General features: G+C 37.4%; 1 protein-coding gene across 1 annotated transcript in view; it reads left to right on the plus strand.

The window, feature by feature from the left end:
* Positions 1-23,034, plus strand: part of WWC2 (WW and C2 domain containing 2) — a 95,485-nt gene that overhangs the window by 15,618 nt on the left and 56,833 nt on the right. The window contains exon 2 of the mRNA XM_066548312.1: positions 19,405-19,514. Coding sequence (XP_066404409.1) covers positions 19,405-19,514 — 110 coding nt within the window. The remainder of the gene's footprint in view (positions 1-19,404; positions 19,515-23,034) is intronic.

The raw sequence follows: 23,034 nt of genomic DNA on the forward strand, positions 1-23,034 counted from the left end.
CCCTTTCTTGACTCTGAATGGCTTGGTGCTATTGAAAAGCCACCTTCCCTGAGTGAATAAGATGGAAGAGGTACCTCAGCATCCCAGTTCTGTTTCCTGAGCTGCCATAACCTAAGGCAACAGGAAAATCCAGTTTCCAGTTTTGAAAATGGATCCATTTGAAAAACTTGAGGGGGGGAAAGCAGACAAATAAATAAAGAGAAACAATACTGTTGAAATTCCTGAGGAATGTAATCATTGTCCCCTAGATAGCATTGAGAGGTGTGCCTCTCACTAGAAGCATTTAGCCAATGAGCACTGTCTGTGATCTATGTAAATTCCTCTCAGATTTTTATCAGCTGCAGTTCCCAGCTTCAGCTGCCATGTCCTGAGTGCCCTCTGTTCCTAATATTTGATTTTTTCTCTTTCATTCAGAAAATAGCTGGAGTGAATAAGCAGCAGATAGGAGTGTGATGAAGAGAGTGGGTCTTAGCCTGTTTGTGTGTGAGTAGTATGGAATAAATAAAAGGTAGGTTAGGGTGATGGCAGCTGGAGAATGCAACGTTTTTCAATGCTCTGAAATCTACAATACATTTTAGCTTGTTGGCAGCTTAACAACACTACTAAGATTGGTAGTGGCTGCCAGAAGGAGCATGGTTTGTGCTGTATGGTTCTTGTTAGTTCTACTTTTTGGACCACAACAGCAAAACAGAAGGAAACAAAGACATAAAGGTCAGGGCTGGGGTGTTTAGGTCTTTGTATTGTCTTAGTGGGGAGTTTGCAGGCTACAAACATCTCCCCTAACCTCAGCTGAGGGATTTCCCTGACCCCTCTCTACCTCATTCTGCCCCTAGTGACTGCAAATTATGCTCTACAAAAAATACTGTGCCACTTTGCTCTTCTGAGAGATGGACTCAGCAGCCTTTCTGCCTAGAGTGTGTATCATAGGAGCAGCACACCACATGCATCTTCTTGCCTGTGTCCCTCCTGTCCCTGCAGTTACCCATTCTGCAGCACACTCAGCCATTCATAAGTATTTGGGCCATTTATAAAGGAGTTTGCTTATACCTTAAGCATAGGAAATGTCAATACAGTAAAGGCCCTTTGGACATCAATTAAGCTTCCTAGTCAGGTCTGTGAAAGGAAGAGATTTTGTCTTCCCAAAGCCCAGTGAAAGAATCAAAAAATGCCAGAGCCAGCTTTTTTCAGCTGGCACAGTGGATTGCCGTGCTCCATCAAGCAGACTAATTCTTTGGCTGCCAGTGAGGGTCACCAAGCACTGCTGCTTCCTTGTGTATCTCCCAGCAGCTGGCTTCAGAGGGTCAACAGGAAGAATAATCCAGGCATGGAAAAACAGGCATGGAAAAACAAGGAAATAAGGAAATAATCCAGGCATGGAAAAACAAGGAAATTAGGCTAGTTACTTTGCAAATTCTATTTGTCTCTCTTGCACAAGGCCATACATTTCTTCTGCAGATTCTTGTCCAAGAATAATGGTTTCATTATCAGAAGTTACACATGGTGGTTTGGGTTTGGGTGGGCTTTTTTTGTATTTATTAGGATTCCAAATGGAAGATGTCTGCTGGTATGAATGGATTATTGAAAACAGCAATGACTCTGAGACAGAATGTCTTGTAGTGTAGATGCAAAAATGCTGATAATTACTGAAATACTGTAATGTTAAAAAATAATCAGTTCTGTTTCTCCCCTGGTACCTGGAGACTGCTCTGGTACCATTTGGTAGAGGTCTCTAGTTCTTGTTGCTATTTATGTAAGTTTATGTAAACCAAACCAGAGACCTTGTTACAATCTGTTTATTGCAAATGCAAGTGATAGAAGTACAATGACTTTAATATAGAGAAAGCAGTACGGTGAAGGAGAGAAAATGTGATGGGCAAAATGAAATCCTTTTTGTGTCTGTGGCATGAAGCAGTGAAGTCAGCAAAAAAGACAGGACTTGGACTTTCACTTGGATTTCTAGTAAAGAGCAGAGTTTTCCCACTATTTCTTCAGGGTAAAAAACTGATGAAACACAGAAGTTGGGCTGGGAGAGAATGAATTACCATGTACTGAAAGCGTCAGTAAAGAGCTATGCAGATTGCATTTAAGAAGGAATGCAAATGCTTTATTTTGTTACAAACCCTGCATTGCTTCCTTATTGTTTTTACCTACAAAAATTTGGTTCTTCATAGTGTGGCACAGAAAGAGGTGCTTGTTATACTGACAACTCAAAGCATGGTTTGATCAACTTGTAAAAATATTTTATTATTTATTTTTTGGTTAAAAATATTTTGAGCCAAATTTAAAAGTATGTATTTTCTTTAAGCAAGCATATAGTACTGATGATTAACTTCTACCTTTTCAAGAACTTGACAGAAGATCAGATCTCTCTTTTTATGGCTGATTTAAATCCATCATTATTCCATCCAGCAAAACTCCAAGTCCACCTTTGAAAGCTCTTTTGAGAATTATACTTCCCTACCCTAGGTAATATCTGCCAGATCAGGAAATTCCAACTTCTCTTAAATTTACTGGGGAATTCCTGGAGTCTAAAACTCAGAAAACAGATTTTTGCTGGACTGTGAATAATCATGGTCCTTTCTTTCTTCCCTAACCTTCCCTGACCACATACTTTCTAAATTAGAACTTTAGCCATGCTGAGTGCCTGCAGATAAACTAAAAAAGAATTGCATGGACTGTCACGAGCTTGGAAATCTGTCCTCTTGTTAGTCAAACTCCATGCTCATACACATTCTGACTGAAGGTTAATTTTCCTTGTATTTGTTTTCTGTACATGCCATTTTGAAAAGCATTAAAATGCATGCAGACACCCCATGGTATTTTCAACAGATGAGAAGTTTGACTCCTATTTAATTACAGTGTGCCAACTTTTAAACTTTCCAGTACTTCTGGAAATTGTTTTAGATGACTGATGTTTATAGGATGAGAGTCAGAAGCCTAGCCTCCAAGAAGATACATTTTATTTTAAAAGCTTGAATGATACATGAAGTAATTTCCTAAAGGAACCTAAGGATATTATGTAGAATTGCAGGAAAAATAGTAGCTCAAAGCATTAATATTTATGTTAAAGATTTTTCACAAAAGCAACTGAAGTAGGTTGATTTATGAGAGATAGTAAGAGCCTTCCATTGAGAAATTGAAAGAGAGTACATAAGTAATTGGATAGTAGAGATTTGTATCTGGACTATCTCTTAAGAGCAATCTTCTCTATTCAGTTTAAAAGAATAATAAATGGAAAATGGAGATGTAATGGTTATCTTGGCAAGGAGTGACCATATTTCCACTGTATGAGCTAATCCTGAGGTTTTTTCATTACTCAAACTATATAAAAACTTTACATCTAACAGAATACTGAAAGTGATTTTTATTAAGTATTCATTTAAAAATACTGTGTCTAAGAAATTCTAGAAGTCTGTAAAATTGCAGCTTCCTTGTTCAGCTGAATTTATTGAAGCATTGCTTATATGGCAGCTTGCCTCTTACAGTACAAAAGATGCATACAGTGTGGGAGATTACCGTTAAATCAATTGTTTATGCTTAGGTGTTGTTTTTCTATGAAAGTGCCTCTGCTCAATATTTGAGACAGCATTGTAGTTTTTTGTGTCACTGGCAATTATTTTTTAACTCTCTCCTTATGAGTGCCTCATTAACTTTAAAAAAAGGTCAAAATGCCTAAGGTAAAGGCTCTCAGAGATGGATGAAATATTTTTTTGGTTTTCTTTTGGCAAGCATGACGAAAGTATTAATCACATACAAAGTTTGCTTCTAGCCTTGTCCAAGGCAAGGCTGCCTTTGACTTGAATGTAGATATTTCCTTGGTTTGTTCTGTGAAGTTTTGGATCTTTCACAGGACTGGGCAATTAACTGATTTACATTATTCCAATTTGAAATTCAAGTAGCCAGTAGATCAAGGTATTAGAATAAAGAGAAATTTTCCTAACTGCTCAAGCATTTGCATTTCATAATCCAACAGCAACCAGTTAAGATTCATTGTTAGTCAAAAAACCCTCAACCTACCAAAATTACCCTCCTAACTTTCCCCACATTAAAACTTTACAAAGCAGGTACACATTTCTCAATTTTGCTTGCTTGGTCCTGTCTGTCTTGTTCTAATAGGTAAATCATAAGGAGGAGGAGATGAAATCATGTATGTTGCAGCACTGCCTTTGATCCCATCAAGAACCAGGATTTCAGTGTCTTTTAGGAACTCTGTCGATTCATGACCAATTCACACCAGTCTGAATTCGGACTGCAAATGGTTCCACCCTTTTTCTTGTATTGGCATTTTTACTGGTAGTGAACTGGTTAGGCAGCTAAACTGATTTTAAAAAAATTAAAATTCAGTTTTTCCTCTTAGCTTTCTGAACTTAGCTTTCTTTGAACTGATGTACTATGGAGTCATAAGAATGCCAGAGAAGAGGTGTGAACATGTAGCATGGAGGAAACACAGAACTCTGACTGCCAGCTTAGGTCAACTTAAATTGTTATGGAACTGCAGCATTAGGATGGTGCAAAAATCATTTTTCTCTACTCAAGTTACACAATGATGAAGCTTTAAGCTCCAAGAAACAAAAGCAAGGCAGGATTGAGTACACAGCTGTTTATATGTGTGCATATGGTTTGGAAGCATGGCAATAGCAAAGATTTAAAAAATATATGCAAAACACATGGTCAGCTGTGAGATCAGAGTTGCTCTCATACAACTACTCCATTTAGTTTTCCTACCATGCCTATCCTCATGGTGAACATTTTTTCATTATATTCATCTTAAACTTGTTTCAACTCATGTCTGTTTTCTCTCATCCTTCTGCCACGTTAACCCTTGCAAAGAGCCTGACAGTCATCTCAGAAACTTCCTTGTAGGTAGGGGCAGTCTGCTGCTGCATCCCTCTGAAGCTGCCTCTTCTCCAGGCTGAGCACCCCTCAGTCTCTGTCTCTTCAGTTTAGTGCTTGAGTGCTTCATCTCCCAGGCATCCTGGTGGCTTTCCCTTGAGCTTGCACCAGTTAGGTTTGTTCATGTTTTTCTTGCCTTAGAAGATCAGAACTGGGTGTAGTAATAACTTTCCTTGATCTATTGGCCACACTCTTGCTGATAGGGTAGGCTCTTGGCCTTCTCTGCATCCAGGGCACTGGTTCACTGACAGCTCACTGCTCACCAGGGCCCAGAGTTGCTCCCCAGACAGTCCTAGCCTCTACTGCCCTAAGGGGCATTTGCTTCCTCGATGCAGGACTTTGCATTTGTTGATTCTGAGTCTCTGAAGGTTCCTGTTGGGCCATTCCTGTAGCCCAACTCCATCTGAATGATGTTCATGTCTTGATTATGTTGATTGTTCCCACCCAGCATGGCGTCATATGCAAGTCTGATACCTTTTCCAAATCATTAATACAGGTGTTAAACAGGACAGGTCCCTCCAATAGTCCACTTTTTACTGGCTTGCAGGTAGAATACAATCTGTTGACCACCAGTCTGAAGAAAGTCAATAATTATATGCAGGCTGCTGTTGCAAAACTAGGACAGATGAAGAGAATTGAGACTGTGTTTTTAGTCAAAAGTTGAGACTAGATATGACTTCTTTCTTATTTAAGATGTAACTCAAACTTGTTAGTCTCTTGACTAAGTTAGCTTTCCATTGTTAGGAAAATTCAATTTTGACCATTTATTATTTGCCAGAAATGGGATTCATGTAAGTCCAAGAAATGTCAACTTGAAGAAATACTTCTTAAAAAAAAAATCCTTTGTGACTATAATTCAACACAAGCAAAAAAAAAAAAAGTTAGGCAAAACTCTAGTGATTCATTATAAATGGGTTCAATAACTAAATCGTTATTAAATAAGAATACACTGAAGAGACTTCAAGGATATTTTTAGTTATGAGTTATGATACTCACAATATTCTCTGTAGTAAGACAGTTTTAAGAATACTTTCTAATAAGTTTCAGTTTGAAGTATGTGTCTTGAAGCAGAAGACTAAACTCCAGTAGGAAAATGGTTGTATCCGGAATATCGTATTTACTGTCACTGTGCATCTGTTCTTTGTAATTTTTGTCAAATCTGTTTTTGAAAGCAGTTTTGATTTTGAACTCAACAAAATGCAGTGGCAGTGAGGTCCAGCTATGATTCTGCATTGTGCAAACTTTGTTTTGAGCCTACTCTTCTGTGCTTCCTGCATGTGTTTCTTGTAGCATGAGAAACAGAGTAAATGCTGCCTGTGCCTTTCATGTGTTTGGTATTTGCACTCTGTAAGCAACTACCAAGATGAATGATATTAACCTGTTCAGTTATGTTACATTCTATACCCTGATTGCCATTGCCCATTTTCCTCTGTGTGTTGATCTGTAGTTTTCCTTTCAACATGTTGTCATGGTGCAGAAGTGCAGGGGCTACCTGAGCTGAATGCAGTATTTAAAGGTAATCACACAACAGTTTTATATAAATTGTGTGGTTGTTTTTTCTTATTTGTTTTATATTTGTTTCCTCCTAACTTGTAAGTGAGCTGTTCGGTATTTGACTTCTGCTAAATGTTCAGCTGATTCAGAGCCACCCATGAGAAGTTGAATGACTTCCTCAGTGCTGTTGGCAAAAATAACTGATATCTCTTATTCTAGTACAGTCATAAAAAATCTCTTCACAGATTTTTGCAAAAAACTACTCCTTTTTTAATTTTAAGTGTTAGCTTAAGAAATTGAATTTGAAAATGTGCTGAATAGCCTCATTGTGTTAGTCTCATCTTCTTTCCCCTTCTCACATATGCTTTCACCTTAGAAGGGAGGACTCATAAAACATGGCTGTTACCTACTCATAGATATTTTTTGAATATTGTTTTGATTTTGTATGCTTATTTGAAGGAATGGTAATTTACTCTGTGCTATTAGCAACCACAAATAGGGATGAGGTTTTAATATGTACTGTATTCCTGGAAGTAATAATTTAACCTGGTTTAGAATAATCTTTTTAAATCAGTAATGCAAACTGCTAATAAAGCTGAAGGGAGTGCATTTTCATGTTTGGGAAAGGTAGGCAGCTCTATTCGAGTCAGAAAGTAGAGTATTAACTCATCTGGAAACTCCAGGTTCCCTTTTACAGTGTCTCAGATAATTCCTCAGCAATTTTTGCAAATTACTGCCTTGGAAGTATTTCCCTTGCCCTAAACAACTTTGTGCCAGCCACACTTGGTAAAGAGGGATGTGTGACAAGCAATGATAGGCCAGAGGTAGAGGAAAGGCTTGTAAGTGTTCAGGGAAAGGGAACCAAAAAGGATAGCTGACCTGAAAAGGGTTTAGTCCGTTTGACGTGAGAAGCAGAAGCTGATTTTTTTTTTTCCTTTCCTTCCAATAGAAGGCCGTACTTCAGTAAACTGTGTTTGTGCTGTGCTTCTGCTAGGAACTCTAGAAAATTTTAATTAATCCCTCCATTAAAGATTTTGGGATGTTTTTTTCAGGCAGTTCCTGGGAGTGGGTGTGTGTGAAGGAAGTCACAGCAAACTTAGGCGTTTCCTGTTGGAGGATTGCTACATATTTCCCATTCCTCAAACCCTGCTGCCACTGAGAATAAATTTGATCTAAATCTTGAAGTCAATTAATATTGTGAATAAAGAAATGTAAAAGCAGTAGAGAAGCTGAAGGAACTCTGCATTGATTTTGTTTAATGTAACACTGTTTTCTGAGTATCTCAGAGTGATACAAAGAAGGGCAGTTTAAAAAAAGCATTATGAACTAGAGTTCTTAGTATTAAAATTATTAGTGTGAGAGATTAAGTGTAGGCCAGAACATGTATCTGAAATCATGTTATAATTACAAATTTACATTGCTGTAATCTTACAGTACTCTGACTTCATTATCTTGCACTTTTAAGTTCAACGTTAGATTTGTATGAAGCAAAGGTTTGCTATGGCCCTTGCTCGCTAGTTCAGTTTTGTGCAGTTTTACTAATGTATGTTAGCCCCTAACTTCCATCACTCTGCTCTCAAGAATGATTTTTCTAGAGTCTCTTATCTGTGAAAACAGCTGAGATTGAGGGATCTTTTTGAACCGTTTGCACCAAGGGTTGGCAGACTTTTTAATGATCTCTTACTAATATTAAAATACAAATATATTGTCGTTTTTCTCTTTAGTATTATGTTGTGGCCGTTTCATGAAATCAGTGCTGTGTTTGCTCATTTTCCATGTAAAAAATCGTTGACACATTTTTAAAGATTTCTCCTATAGCATCTGGAAACAGTTTACCAGAGACTAGAGATCCACCAAGTGATTGTGTGCCATTTGAGCTCTGATCTAGCTCAGTCTTTTTGCAACAGGAGCTACATTGTACTGCAAAACACAGAATGTTTAATGAAGTATGCATTGAAAATTGTTACAAGTGGTTGGATGAGAAGCTGGAATCAAGATATGAAGAACTCAGTATTGAGAATAACAGAGTGGGGTGCTCTCTCCTGTTGGGTGCAGTTGGTGGGTCTGTAACCGAGCTGCAGAGACATTGGACATATTAACTTAAGTTCCCTTTTCCCACTTCTGGAATGGTTGGTATACTTGGCTGAAGGGCTTCACAGCACTGAAGTCAAATGTCAGTGAGGTTATCTGAGATGTTCAGATGGATAATACTTCTTGAAAGTATTAGATTTAGGTTTCCTTCTTCTAAATTGGTAATGCTCCTGCTGACTTCAGTGGGAGCAGAGTTAGGTGAGGAGAGTCTTTAGATATCCTCTCTATAAATCCAAAGGTCACTTACAATGCAAGGGTTTGTTTACAGGAGAAGTGGAGTTTACAGAACAGATTTTTTTTTCACAATAATTTTCTGTGGCTGATGAGGTGAGTAGTGGAGTGATTTGGACTAATGTGTATATGAAATTACAGAAAGGAGGAGGGGGAAAAGTTAGAGATTGGGAAGATCTTTTAATGCTGATATTAAATATGATCATTTTCTGGGTTTTGACTATGTTTTTTCTTTGAAATACATTTCTATTTCTCATATTTAATTATCACAATACAAAAATGTCCTAAATTTAACTCTAACAATATGTCATGAAAACTGTTTTTGGTACTTTGTGCCTGACAGCCAAGATGACAAATCATTAAAATTAACAGAATGTTTTAGTCCTCTATCATAAGGCTATCTGTTTTGATTAATTCCTAATAAAGAATTCTAGTCTTTAGACATTTTCTACCTGTAGTTTGTTGTATCATACTTCTATCAAACAGTAAGCTTTTGGGTATGGATTTGTTGCTCCTATTTGCATGTGGAAATTCCTGCAGATTGTGCCATTTTTTGAATTTCATGAACCAATGCTTGACTGGATTTGTTGTGGTTTGTTTGGTTTGTCTTTTTTTTTTTTTTTTCTTTTCTTACCTTGAGTATTTTTAAGAGTACATCTTCCTATTGTAGGAAGAATATTTGCTAGTAAATATGTCAAATGAAGAGCAGAGTGGGACAAGACAGTAGAGGAAAACATTTCGAAGTCAAGTTTGCACCCAGAGATTGGAGGATTTGGAACACTTAAAATTGCTCAGAAAACAGCGTGGCATTTATGTAATTAAATTAAAACTAATAGCTAAGTTTCTTAACAGTGCTGTCAATTGATGATAACATTTTCCCTCTAACAACAGTGTACGGTCATGTATATATAAATAACCTATAGCAACACTGCACATAATAGCCTTTTCATAATGTCACTGCATTTGAGCTTTCCAGGGGAATGGCAAAGGTCATATCATTGGTTTATGGCTGTGGAATTATCCATGTGCTAGGCTATGGTTATCAGACATTCCTCACATTCCAGGTGTCTAATATTATAGTGCTTACATGCCAGTGCAGGACCAACTGCTGCGTCAAAGAAAACTGCTGCAGAAAACATTCATGGTATTATCCATTTCCATTTCTCTGTGGTCCCCTTTCCCCCCTAACCTTTCAAAATGTCATCTTTGCATTGAACTTGGCAATGTTAAACAGATAAATGAATTACAAATAGTGATTTGGTTGGAGGCTTTGCCCTACAGAAACAAATAGCTTGTATGCTGAGCTGGAAAATATTGGTTCTCCTTTTCACTTTTACTACCTTCAATGATGAAATGATGTGGTAAAATGTGTACTTGAGTTCAGCGTGAGGTTTTTCTTCATTGATGGCAATTGTGAAGTGGAAAGCCAAAATAGTTTATCATAATCAAAAGGAAAAGGAAACAAAAAACCAAGCCAGCAGGCAGTTTGACCTGGTCCTGCAACCAGTGGGTGTGGGTCCCTTCCTTCCCAAATGCATTCTTCCCTTTCTGAGTCTCAGCTATTCAGTTCATGTGCCGTTTCACAGAAGCACCTGTGAGGGGACAGAGTGAGCTGACATTGAGCTAATGCCACCTCTTTGTAGCTGGGAGGAGGCAGTTATGCTCGGCTTGCTTGCTGGTAGCACATTTTTATGGCAGTCATTAACATGCACGCAGCATCTCATGGAGCTGGGAGGCAGAGCACTCCCTCTGCACTCGCCTCCCTCTGTCTGCTGCCTGCTGGACTGAAAGCTTAACCTGTGTGTTCTCTGCTTCCTTCCTTTTGAGTGTGTGTGTGTGAGAAGGACATCAGTTGCCCATTTTGTATGGATTCTTTTCTGTGGAGGAAGCAGGCAAGGTCTTTGGATGACCTGAAGATTTTCATCCATAGCTTTTCTGTACTGCATAAAGCCTAGGAGTTTGGGAAGGCGTAGAACTTATGAACATTGAGAACAAGTCTTTGAAATTAAAGAAATAAGAGTATTATTTTTGTTAATATATTGCAAGCACTTGATTTCTGATGTTTTTACATTACACTTGCAAAACTGCTAAATGAAGTAGGAAGGTGTTTTTTTGGGAAACAGACCTTAGGGACATTAAAGATCATCTAGTTCCAACTCCCCTGCCATGGATTGGGACATCTTTCATTAAACCAGCTTGCTCAGATTTCTGTTCTGCATGGCCTTGAGCACTTCTAAGTATGAGGCATCCACTATTTCCCTGAGCAACCTGTTCCAATGTCTCACTATCCTCGCAGTAAAGAATTTTTTCCTAATATCTGACCAAAACCTACACTTTCTTTCACTTTGAATATGTCCTTTGCTTGTCTAAAGCTGTATCGTTCTTTCTGTAGCGGGTTTGTTGTTCAGCTATTTTTGCTATCAGGTTTTACTTTTGAATACTTGTGCTGCTGTTACAATAAGTGGACTCAAAAACTTTGCAGTTATATTTTTGTTTCAAAGAACTTGAATACAATACAATTTTTGTAGTAAAAATTGTAGCTGTGTTGGCTTAAACTGGTTATGTTCATAATTGATACTGGAAACTAAGAACTTTTGACAAGATTCCTGGGTTTTTCCATATTGCGCAAGTTTAGTAAGTTATGTATAAATATAGTGAATTTAAGACTTTTGTTGTAGTGTGGTTGCAGCAAGGTTTGTTGGCTTGTTTTCATCCTTGTCCTGGCAGTTTAATGTTTAACTAAGTCAAGAAGAGCTGGAAAACATGTGGGGAATGGAGTACATTTTGCTGCTGTAGTTAGTGCTTGTCTCCAAGCCCCAGCATTGGTGAGGTGCTGACTTGTTGTTTCTAAGCAGGACTTGCTGAATATGTTGAACAGTTCGTGCTGTGCTACAGCATAGGAGACTGAGTTGGTCTGCAGGAAGGCAGCAATCAGAACTGATGATGGGCTGATATTGCCACTTCACATAGTAGTGGTAGTGCAGCTGTCTCTCTGGAAGGCTGACTGGAAACTGAGACACTCTTCAGCACACTGCCCTTTTCAGCAAAGCATTTCAAAAACACCTTGAGTACTCTGCCTAAATTACAGAGAAGAAATCACTTATCCAGTACTCTAAAAAGCTTTTTTAAAATCCCAAACCCTATGAGGACAGAAAAAGATTAAATTTTAGTTTCTACTTGGACCTTGTGTGCTTCCTGAATATAGTATTGTGTTTACCTGGCTTGCTGGCTAGCTAGACAAGAGTCTTTTAATGGAAAGTGTATTTTTCAAAGTCTTAGATATTCTCTGAAACATCACTGAATGTGGTATATCTGCCTGAACCCACAGCTCACTTATAAGTGGGAATTATAGTAAATCACTGTCAGTAGGAGTTCAGTGCTGGAAACCAAGTTTTTGAGCTTGTTAAATAGTTGTGAGAGCCTGTTATCTGAGTAGTATGTACTCAAATAAGGTCCCTCCATTCTGGGTTGCTGTGAGGTAGAGAAATAGTGTATGTCTCTTAGCGTGATTCTCCATCTGCACATTTGTACATTTTTCTTTACCAAGGAAACTCTGCAAAACCAAAAAATATATTTCTTTAAGGTCTGCTGTCTGTTGTAAGTATTCAAGGACTTAAAAGAATCACAGGATAGAAATTGTGAGCTATTAAAAGTGGTACTATACCAGCATACTTTTTAGAAAACCAGAATCAGTGCTTATTTCAAGTTTCCATTCTTATACAAATTTGAGTGTTTTACCTCTCTTTGTATTACCAGGAGCAAAATGATTTGAAATCTGGAAAACAAGTGAAAATTCATGCAATGTATCCAGGAAATAGTTGCTGCGGGGGTTAATAAATCTTTGTCTCCATGAAGTGTATAACTGCTGTGAGTTCAGACTCTGCAATTAGGTTTTGAGTATCCAGTGGTGCAAAAAGGTGAAGGTGCAGCACTGTTGACTGTTACATATCCATTCTAGCCAGGAGTGTAGCTGTGAACATTTGACTATAAACCAATACCATTGTGTGCACATGTGTGTTATAACAAAGCAAAGACATTAGTGGTGCACATGCTAGTGTCTACAGGCATACATTTAGTGCTATTAAGAAGCTTAATTTAATGTTATTGAGAATATCTCATCGTTAAGGAATGGGTTATATTTTGCTTGAGCTATTAGTGATTCTGTTTTGGCATAGAAAAGGTAACATGCATGTTTGCTGTCTTTTGAGCACAGTCATTGTTGACATTTGGCTGCACACATCTTGTGAACAAGGTAAAAATGCATGACATTACCATATTTGTTTATTTTACACCACTATTTCAAGCTGGAATTGGGACCATGCTGCTCCTTGTTTGATCTGTTCTACCTGGTATTGATGTCCACTTAGTTACTCTTTCAAAATAATACCTGTAATAAAGTGGCAGTATATCTTAATAATACCCTTATTAAAAGGGTACCTAAACAATTCAAAGTTTGTACATAATGTCTTGGCCTGATATCTGAATGGGAGGCACTACTGTGTTAAGAACATGGTGAAACATTTACCAGCAGAAGTCCTGTCTCATGAATGAGCTTTTTCAAGAGAGAGATTTTGTGTGGGATTTGCTAGTTCATAACTTACAGAATTGAATGAACAAAGAATATGGCAAAAGGGTGTTATGTGGGCCAATTCTGCCCCTTTTGACAGGTAAGCAGCCTGATTACTACTTTTTAAAGTTAGGAAAGAGACAGCAATATAATTAATACAAAGTAATTGCATTTGCTTCAGCCACTGTAGTTTGTAGAAGAGAAAATGGTGTTTCCTATGCAAGGTAATTTTCACGCTGTTAGTGACCTCGGCCATAGGGAGCAGCAATGCCTCTCTTTAACTCTGACCTGCAATGTGGAGCAGCAGCTGGTCTCTTTTGCCATTCTGTGTGTACTCTGCTGCCTGCAAAGAACTAATCCCAGTTACATTTAGTTACCCTTGCACACACTAAGGATTCTTGCATTCAGAATCCTGTACTCACTAGGGAAAGAGGGAAACCTTCAGGTATGAAGTAGATGTGCTGAATCTACCTCTCTTAGGAACCTAAAGGAGTAATTCAGCTTTGGTAACTGCCTTTTTGAAGTTAATGGGATTATGGCACGCCCAAGTTTTATTTAAGAAATTTGTCTTGAGTGCCTGAAATGAGTAAAATCCATCTTTGTAAGCATATTAGTATGGGATTAGAATGCATTTTTATACATCCTTCAAAGTAGTAATGGCTATAGCATTAGAAAGTTGGGTAAGAATTGAATTGATTTTGAAATCCAACTTGAGCACTAAATTCAGGAGGTTTGGTGAAGAATTGAGAACATTTTTCTACTTCTGTTTGTACATTCCTTTCATTGATTAAAATTTTACATTGGCTTCTCTCAAGCTATGGATCAAAATAAGAATTAAATACTTTCAGTTATCCTTTTGCAAAATAAGAAAACAATTGATGCTGATTTTATGTTACTATTCTGTGTAATTGTGCCAACTGAAAGTGCTTGAAGGAAACTTTTTGTAAACTGTTGTATTGGTGGGTGTTACTGTGGATAAACCATCTGTACACCTTCTGTAATGGTGTATAGGTTCCAGATAACTGTGTATGCAATCCTTCCATCACTGGATTTCTTCTCTTGCATTTTAATAGATTGCCCATTTCTGCACATCTGAATAGCAGCTTATGTTTTGTCTTGTCATTTCCTAGGAGTTTGGAGAAGAGTATATTTTTCAGAAAAATTTCTGTCAAGAAAAAGTGCTAACAAGTACTGCACTGTAAAAGAATTAATGTGTAATATACATCACTATATATGAGAAATGAATTAAATTTAATCCATACAACATTTTGTGTGTCACACAGGATCTTGCTACGCAACAAAGCACATGAATTCATTTTGGGTATTTGGAGAAAGTTCTCAAATGCACATTGAAGTTGCTATAGAAGTTGAGCATTGACCCTAGTTACAACTGAATTCCAAACTACAAATCTTGACTGTAGGCCAAGTACCACACAGCAAAGAAGATGTTCTTGGAAGTAATTTTGAAAGGCATTAAGATGAACCTGTTAATAATTCTCAGGTATTTGTGTACCTCTTACAAACCTGTTTTTTCTTCCTTTCTAACTGAGGTGATTTCAGGTTTGAGCAGGGTGGGGTTATTTTTCATGTATGTGTCCCCTTCCCCCTGCCCCCCACTGTGATTTTCTAAGATCTGCCTACTGTAACCTTCTTCTTCTTTTTTCTGTTGATAGAGTTCTAATCATAATATGTATAACTTATGTTTCATTATTACAGTTTATTTAATCCTGAATTTTGGAGAAAAAAGGAGTCAGAGAAGGAATGCAGCAGAATCCAGCATTTCTCTTGCATAGAACAGTTTGTTCAAAGTAGTGTGTGTGTGTGTGTGTATACATATATGTGCATACACATTTTTAAGAACATGCCTCTTGATATTCTTGGGTCACAGAAATGGGCTTTATGTTTACTGCTATATGTGATGTTTTTTTATTACATATAGCAGTTTTACTGCTATATGTAATAAATGCCTCATTTTTGTGGACCTCAGTCTTGGAAAGAAGCCTGTCTTCTATGTGTTTCTGAGTTCTGGGGACTTCAAAATGTGATTTACATCAAATAAGAAAGTTGTCCAAATGAAGCACTATTTCTTCACTGACAGTCCATCAGTCTGCAGTTATGGTTCCATTTTCCAGTGTCTTCACCCTCATTTTTTTTAGAGCATGGTGCTCATAACACCAAGGTTTTGGGTTCCATCCCCATGTGGGCCATTCCCTTAAGAGTTGAATCAATGATCCTTGTTGAGTCCCTTCCAACTCAAGAATATGCTGTGGTCCTGTAATTCATTATTAACTTTAGCTGCATATACAGACTTATTCTTACAGGTATGGCTGTAGAAGCAAGAACATCTGCTAATGACAACACATAGATCATTGCAGAATCTGCATTTAAGAGCCTAGCTAGCTAACTCTGTATTTTGAAAACTTTAAAGAAAAATGTGGATTTGATATGATCATAGAGGTCTTCAATTTGCAAACTGTATTTGTCTCCTAAGTCTCCCCAAGCATCTGTAAAGTGATTAAATAATAATAATCCTGGATTGTTTACATAATGGAATTGCAGAATGCTTCCTGGTTTTCCTTAAAATAGCCACTTCTCCTTATGCACACCTGCCTCTTGTTCACTAAGGTAAAAAAAAAAAAAAAAAGGCACGCCTAGGTGAGAATACTTAAGCTTAATGATATGCATTAAAGAAATCCAAGGTTTTTATTAACTAATTGAACTTCATTGGATACTAAATGTGGACTTCGAAGGCATCTTTAGAGTATTGGCATTCTTTTAGGAACATCTAAATGTATGGCTACAAACTGAAACTAAGTATTAGGAACTACCCTTAGAATATCAGTGCCCAAGACATGCAGCATTTAATCCTCTATTATGGTGCAATAAACCTCATTTTTCTTGGATGACATTTAATGAATGTAATGGCAGTCCATCTATCATAGGTTACTATATGTCACAGATAATGATCTTCACACAGACAAGATTCCTTCAGTCCTTGTTCCTAGATATTATTTCCTGTCCAATTACATCTTGTAACTCTGCTCTCAACTTTTGTCTTGCAAATTTTCCCTTGCTTCCTGTTGTGTTAATTTCATCCATTTGTCATACGTATTTTGAAAGTAAGTAGTGCTTATGTTGTGTTCTGAGGGCCATAAGCAATCAGGTATCAATCACCTTGTGCTGATTGCTGTTCAGTTGTAAAATTACACATCAGGCTCAAAAATTATGTGCTATTAAAAGATTCTGGAACAAAAAAGGGAGTCATGGGAATGTTACCCTCTTAGGTAATTGTGATCTTATCATGTACAAACCTTCTCATGTTTTAAAAATCTACTCTGGAGCAGTTCTGACATAGTTCAGATCTTAAGGATGCGATGTTCAAGCATGATCCAGCAGAGCAGGATTCATAAAACAAATTGTCCTATACTGCCTGTCTTTTTGGACCTCTGTCGCTCTCTTCTCATTTTGTTTAATGTCCAGCGTGGGTCACTCAAGTACTTTTCCAGTGTTTTAGTGTCTCTTTAATTTATGGAGTGTCTGGGATGAGATTCATCCCTGTTATTCATTCCTATCATATCTGGTTTCAGACAGGTGAGAACACCTGGACAGAACATTTGTGTGATCAGAGTCAAATGCAGTCTAGCCTAGAGAATGTGCTATTTATAGGAAGAAGTGAGTATTTGATTAAAAATAAAATTAGTGTACAGTGCAGATGAAAAGTCAGGGTTGTACTGGGCTTATTTATATCCCTGCTGTAGAGGTGATCTTAAAATCACATCATAACTGTTGCTAGCTCTGGTGTGTAAATTTGGTGAATGTATTGAATGTTTATTAAAAACCATCTGGCTGTGTTCATATGAGTTTGAGTCCTTACTGTGATTTCTATGTTGCTATATGGCATTTCAAATATATTTCCTACTAGAACTACATGAATTGAGTTTTGAGTTAATGTTGTAATGTTGAGGCAAGGATGACACTGAACTTCGTTATTCAGTTTGTTTCACGAACATCTACACTTGTAATCAAATTTGAGACAGGACTTTCTTCACAGGTAGGTGTGCCCTTGAAGTTGGCACATCTTGTTCCCATGACTAACCAGATTCACCAAAGCACTGTTGCTTTCATGTGATTGATGCTTTGTCTGAGCATTAGTGGCCTGAGAACTCTTTGACATGGATGCCCTGTGTTCAGCCTGCTGCATGCTGCCTGCCTGAAATTGTGCTTGTGTTTATCCTGGAGTTGAAAGGCTTCTCCTGCTTCCCTAAGAGCCATCCCTTTCTCTCTAGCAATTACTATTTACAACAGAGCAGTAATCTTTGAAGTGGTGCTGGTAATTATAAGTAGGCAGCATTTGGGCAGGTGTGCTTGGTATGGCAGCACTAGGCCAGCTGTTGGCCTGCTGAGCTGCACAGCTGGATCCTGGCCATGGCCGCACCGTTTCTGCTGTCCAGAGAGGAAGAGCAAGGTGGCAGGTCAGAGCTGGGGTTTCTGGAGAGTCCTTGGAGCAGCCCCACTCAGGGCTGTGCCAGTGTCTGGAATTAAAGATGCAGGTCAGCAGTGTGAGAGGATACAATACATAGGCTTGACTTGCTACAGACCTTCTCTGGCCCTGGAAATCACTGGCAAGTTGACAGCCTGCTTGTGCTGCTTATAATCTGTATTTTTGTATCCTCGTGATCCAAATGCAATTCCTTATTGCTAAATTTATCTGTATTTTAGAATAGTTTTTGGTGTGTTTAATGATTAACATAGCAGTTTATAAGTGGCAATAAATCAGCAAATTTGTGTTATACTTGCAAATTTGTTCAGAACCTCAATAAAGTGTTAGTAACCTTTACTGGATTATGAGGTAAACTTTGGAGAAATATGAGGAAGTGGATTCATGTTTGCAATTTTAAAAACATAAATTGAAAAAGAATCAATATTCAAAATGTTTTGAATCCTGAGAGCCTTGTTCTTTGTGATTTCTGCAACCCTAGCTTGAAGAAATACTGCTCAACTTAGAGAATTGGTAGGTCATATTCATTGATGATGATGATAATAAAGATTATAGCGGGGCAATTATTTCTAAATCAAATTTGTCCTTAAATTTGTTTTTTACAGCTGCAAAAAGAATTAAATATTTTTGTAAGGTACTTTCTATCTGCTCTTTTGTACACAAAATCCAATTCAGTTTGTAAAAGGTAAAATGTACTATTCTTTTCTTTTACTTTTCTCACAAAAGTGTCAATAAACCTGTTTCTTTTGGTCAGGAATTAATAAAGAAAAAATCCTGAAACATATGAATTAGCTTTTTATCTGTATAGAATTTTAATGGTGAAATGAAAAAACAGTCTTAGGTGATGAAACTTAATCAGCAGTGAGGAAAGGAGTGCTGCATGTGTGTCCCACAAATTTCTCTTCATTATGTCACTCTGTGGATTATTTTTTGAAACTCTAGATATCTACTTAATCTTATTGTCACTATGGCAACAATAAAACCTTAAATTTCCTGTTCTTTCTATTAAATATATCACTGTGTTAGAGGTGGCATTTATTGTGGATTTATCAATAGGAAACTCAATACTAATTTTTTTTTTTAAAAAAAGGACCAAAAGGTGATCACGTAAAGCTTTGCTCAGCCTCAGCTGGAAAAGAGCCCATGTATTATATTTATCACTCTAGTTCTTATAACAAATAGGTGCTCTATTATTAAAGTGAAAAACATTAGTAGTCTGTCTTCCTGCAAAAGCAACATGTGAACATCTAAGTGCTGCTAACTGCATCCTAGGCTTTCTGTGGTCATTAGAACAGTGGTGTTGAAATCGTGTGCTCTCTTCACTGACTTGAAGGGTCCAGTTTTCCTGGGGACAAATAGGAATATAGATAATTTATTCTTTTTAAGCTGTTGGTTGTTGTTTAATTTTAGACTGTCAAATGTGAAGGGTGTTGCAGTGGATTTCTCACTTGAGTTCCTGTACTGAAAAATGTTTGCAATAATATGTTCTGCTTTAAGAGGAAAAAAAACCAACTTGCTCTCCTTTCTCTCTGCTATGTTTCTTCAGCTTCTGTCATAATAGGAATTAATATGAGTAACAGATACATGGAAGGGAGAAAAGCTATATCACTGAATTGTTTCCTTGTTGTAGGTTGACAAAGCCCTTGTCATTTGCGGATTGTGTTGGGGATGAATTGCCATGGGGATGGGAAGCCGCGTGTGACCCTCAGATTGGTGTCTACTACATTGACCACATAAACCGTAAGTACTTTCTGGTTTGCCACGCTGGTTTTAAAAGACAGCTCATCTTAATTAGACTCAGAATTCTTGATTAGAATCAAAATGCTAGGGAAAATTTGCCCTTTGGTATAACATTATTGGTTTTTGAATGCTTACAAGAAAATCTGCTGGTACAAAATGGCGATGTCTGTTTCTACATCTATTTCTAATTGCATAGTGAATATGTCTAAACCATGTAAAACTAGCAAAATATGAAATACAATGCTGTTTCGGCCTGCTAAATGAATATATTCCTGAAAGCATTTCTATTTTCTCTTTATACATTTATTACTCCATATTGATATGTTTTTCTATTTTCCCAGAAATAGTCTTTAACAGCACAATAGCAAAGGTTCTATTTGAGCTCAACTCCCGAACGTACGTGCATCTGTGCTAGCAGTACCTATACTTACCTAAAAATTAGCAGGTATCTATAGCCATTTCAGATGCTTGAAGTTAGCAGAGGCAACTGCACAGGGTCAGTAGATGTAGCATGGACAGTAAGAGACCAGTGGCCTTCTGAATCTGGTATCTCAAAGTGGCATCTCAAATGTAGGGGCAAGTGAATCCACCCTGCCTTGTCTAAGCCACTTTTGCAGTCACAAGATCTCTGGTCAGTACAGTTGGTGTAATGTAAAATGTGATATAGCTGACTGGTTGGCTGTCTGCTTTGCAGATGAGATGATTTAACCTCCTTTGGTTAGGTTGGACTAGAACTCTGATAACTAGAATGGGGCATTAGATATCAGCTGTACTTGTTAAGCACCTGCAGATAGACACCTAATATTGAAGGGTATCCCGCCCAATAACCTCATTTGTGCTTGTAATTACAAAGCCTTGCTTTGCAATGAGAGTCCTCTGATCTTACATAGAGTGTTTAGACACTCATGAACTTTTAAACATACAAGCATCCTTGATCGAATTCAAAAGGTGAAGAAAGTAAAGGGTTTTCTTCTGAATCTAAATATGATTATCAGCATAAACTTGTCTCTGACTTCTGCTTTGGCCAAAATTATCGGGCATACACCAGTAAAATTTTGAGAGCCAAGTTGCATTTCTGGGTGTTTTGAGTGCTTTCAGATCACTGTACTCTCATTGTGCTCTTTTTATTTCATGCATGTTCAAAATTTTTAATCTGTTCTAAAAACCTCTTGTAGCTTTGTTGCCTGTTTTATTAAGAAAGAATTTGACTGCTCTCTTTACTCTTAAATGTTATACCTGTGCATTGAAAGTGAATTCCTGAGTATTAGGAGCTATTCATGGTTTGAAATTTTGATATACTTAAAGGCAGTTTCCATCCCTTGTTTGTTCAGTAGTGCTCTTGATTCCTCTTATATTAATGTATGTATTCCTTTGTAGCAACTTCAGTGAAACTTATTTTTTAAGTGGTGTATTTAATTATGTACACTGTATTTTGCACAGTGTTTTGGTGAGAGTACTCTCCAGTTGCTGGGTGGTAAGCTGCCTAAGAATCTTACAAGTAGGTGATTTGTTTGATGCACCAGATATGGAGATTATAACTTTTACTTCATCTGACTAGGGCGCATGCAATGTTTTGATGCTATTGAAATCTCTGGTATGGAGATCACTTGAAATGAGTGGAGAAAAGCCTTTCTAGAAAACAGGTTTTGTGTCTGCTTAGTGCTTTATTGGTTTTGTAACAAGTCAGATGTGCTGAGTATGCTTTTTTGGATTTGAACTGTTAAAATTCCCTGTCAGGACAGTGGCTGTGTTAGAACAAGGAAGACTTTTACTCTTTTGAAAGTGGTTTTGTTAATTCTCTCTGCTACTGGACAAAGAAGCCAAATGAGGGAGAAAAACTGTACCTACTGCTAGGAGGAAGAACAAATAGATAGATGCCTGAAAACAGGTTGGATAAAGTAGAATTTCAGGACTCATAAATAGCAGCTTGAGGGATAGCACCTTGGGAAGACATCTGCTCCCATGTGTTAGGTAGGGAGAGGGGACTAACAATGCTTCATGTTCACTGCTGTCTGGCTGAATTTATTTCAGCAAAATATTTGAGGGAAGGCCCTCAGAGTCTCTACTTTTGCATCCCATAATTAATTATTCTGAACAACTTCTCTCATATCTGTCCTTTTTCTCATTTGTTTTTCTAGTGTTGTTCCTACTGTGTGCCTCTCTACAAAGCTACATTTGATCCCACTGTGAAGTTTCAGGTTGTCCACAGGACTTGGACCAGTTTTACTATGATGACTGCAAATTTATTATATTTCTCAAGCCAGCCCACAGAGCTATGGAGGAGTAGGTTGCTACTCATGGTTGTTCCCTCCGTTTCTGTAAAAATTTGAGGTTGAAAATGTTAAGGGTGGAGTTTCCATTAATGATCAGATAGGTACTTGCTGCAGTGGATATTGACAAAACTCCCCAATAATTTAGAGAAAGCAATTGCACCTTGCAAAATTCTGAAACTTCTACTGAATTTTTATAAAGTAATTTTTTTCAAAAATTATGTAAATCAATATACATATTATTTTTTTTTCAAAATATTTTCCTAATCTGTGCAATTATTTGTCTTGATCTTTTTCCTTCCCTTCTCTCACATAAACCTGAGAAAAGCCTACTCTTCTCTTCTGCAGAGGGTTAAGAGTTGTCTGTGAGCAGTCTGCAAATGTAGAACAATCCCTCAGATTATTTTGGTGTCAATATGTTTAAGGATAATTTAGTTTTATTATAATCTCACATTTTCTATATTTTCTATATTTAAATCTTTTTTCACCCCCAAATTCAGTTTGGGTTTTTCAATAGCCTTAGAGCTTTCTCATGATCCCTTTGGATGATGTAACCCACTTTGAGAAGCACTGACTGAGGTCATTACTTTATGAATATATTACCCCAATTAGGAGTTTTAATGTGATGCTTTCAGCTTCAAGGGAGACCAGATTACAGGCCATCTGGCAAGGCAGAACATGCATATGATCTGGATAGCTAATACTGTAAGAACTTAAATGCTTACCCTGTGCTTCAGTAGCACCCTTTGTTAGAGGATGACTGAAAGGATATTATTTGGTGGGCAGGGCCTGAGGAGTTTGTTTTGTGCAAGATCCTGATTACTGTGGTTTGAGAGAGCCCAAAGATTTTATGACTTATGCTGTTGACTCCTGTAGTCATTATTGCATACCTGTTCTCATGTGTTCATCTACTTCAGCTAATTTGCTAACATTTATTAATTTTGCTAAACAACATGGTTAGGAACTCAAGGCCATACTAAAAATAATACATAACATATTACTCCACTTTATTTCATGTATCTGCAGGTGAAGTCATCACTTTCAATCTTTTTCCAATTCTTCTGTAGGGTTTTCCACATCAAGCATTAAGTGTCTGAGATGTAAACATTTATGTTCTTAGGGCTTGGATTTGCAAACACCTTTAAGTTGATATAATCTTTGAAAGTATTGTTCCTGCTCTATTGCTACATCTGGCCTTTTGTTCTGTCTCTGCAATGTTTTTGCTTATACTGCCATGAACATTTGCATGG

This window comes from Molothrus aeneus, chromosome 4 (genome assembly GCF_037042795.1).
Source record: "Molothrus aeneus isolate 106 chromosome 4, BPBGC_Maene_1.0, whole genome shotgun sequence".
NCBI classification, from domain to species: Eukaryota; Metazoa; Chordata; class Aves; order Passeriformes; family Icteridae; genus Molothrus; species Molothrus aeneus.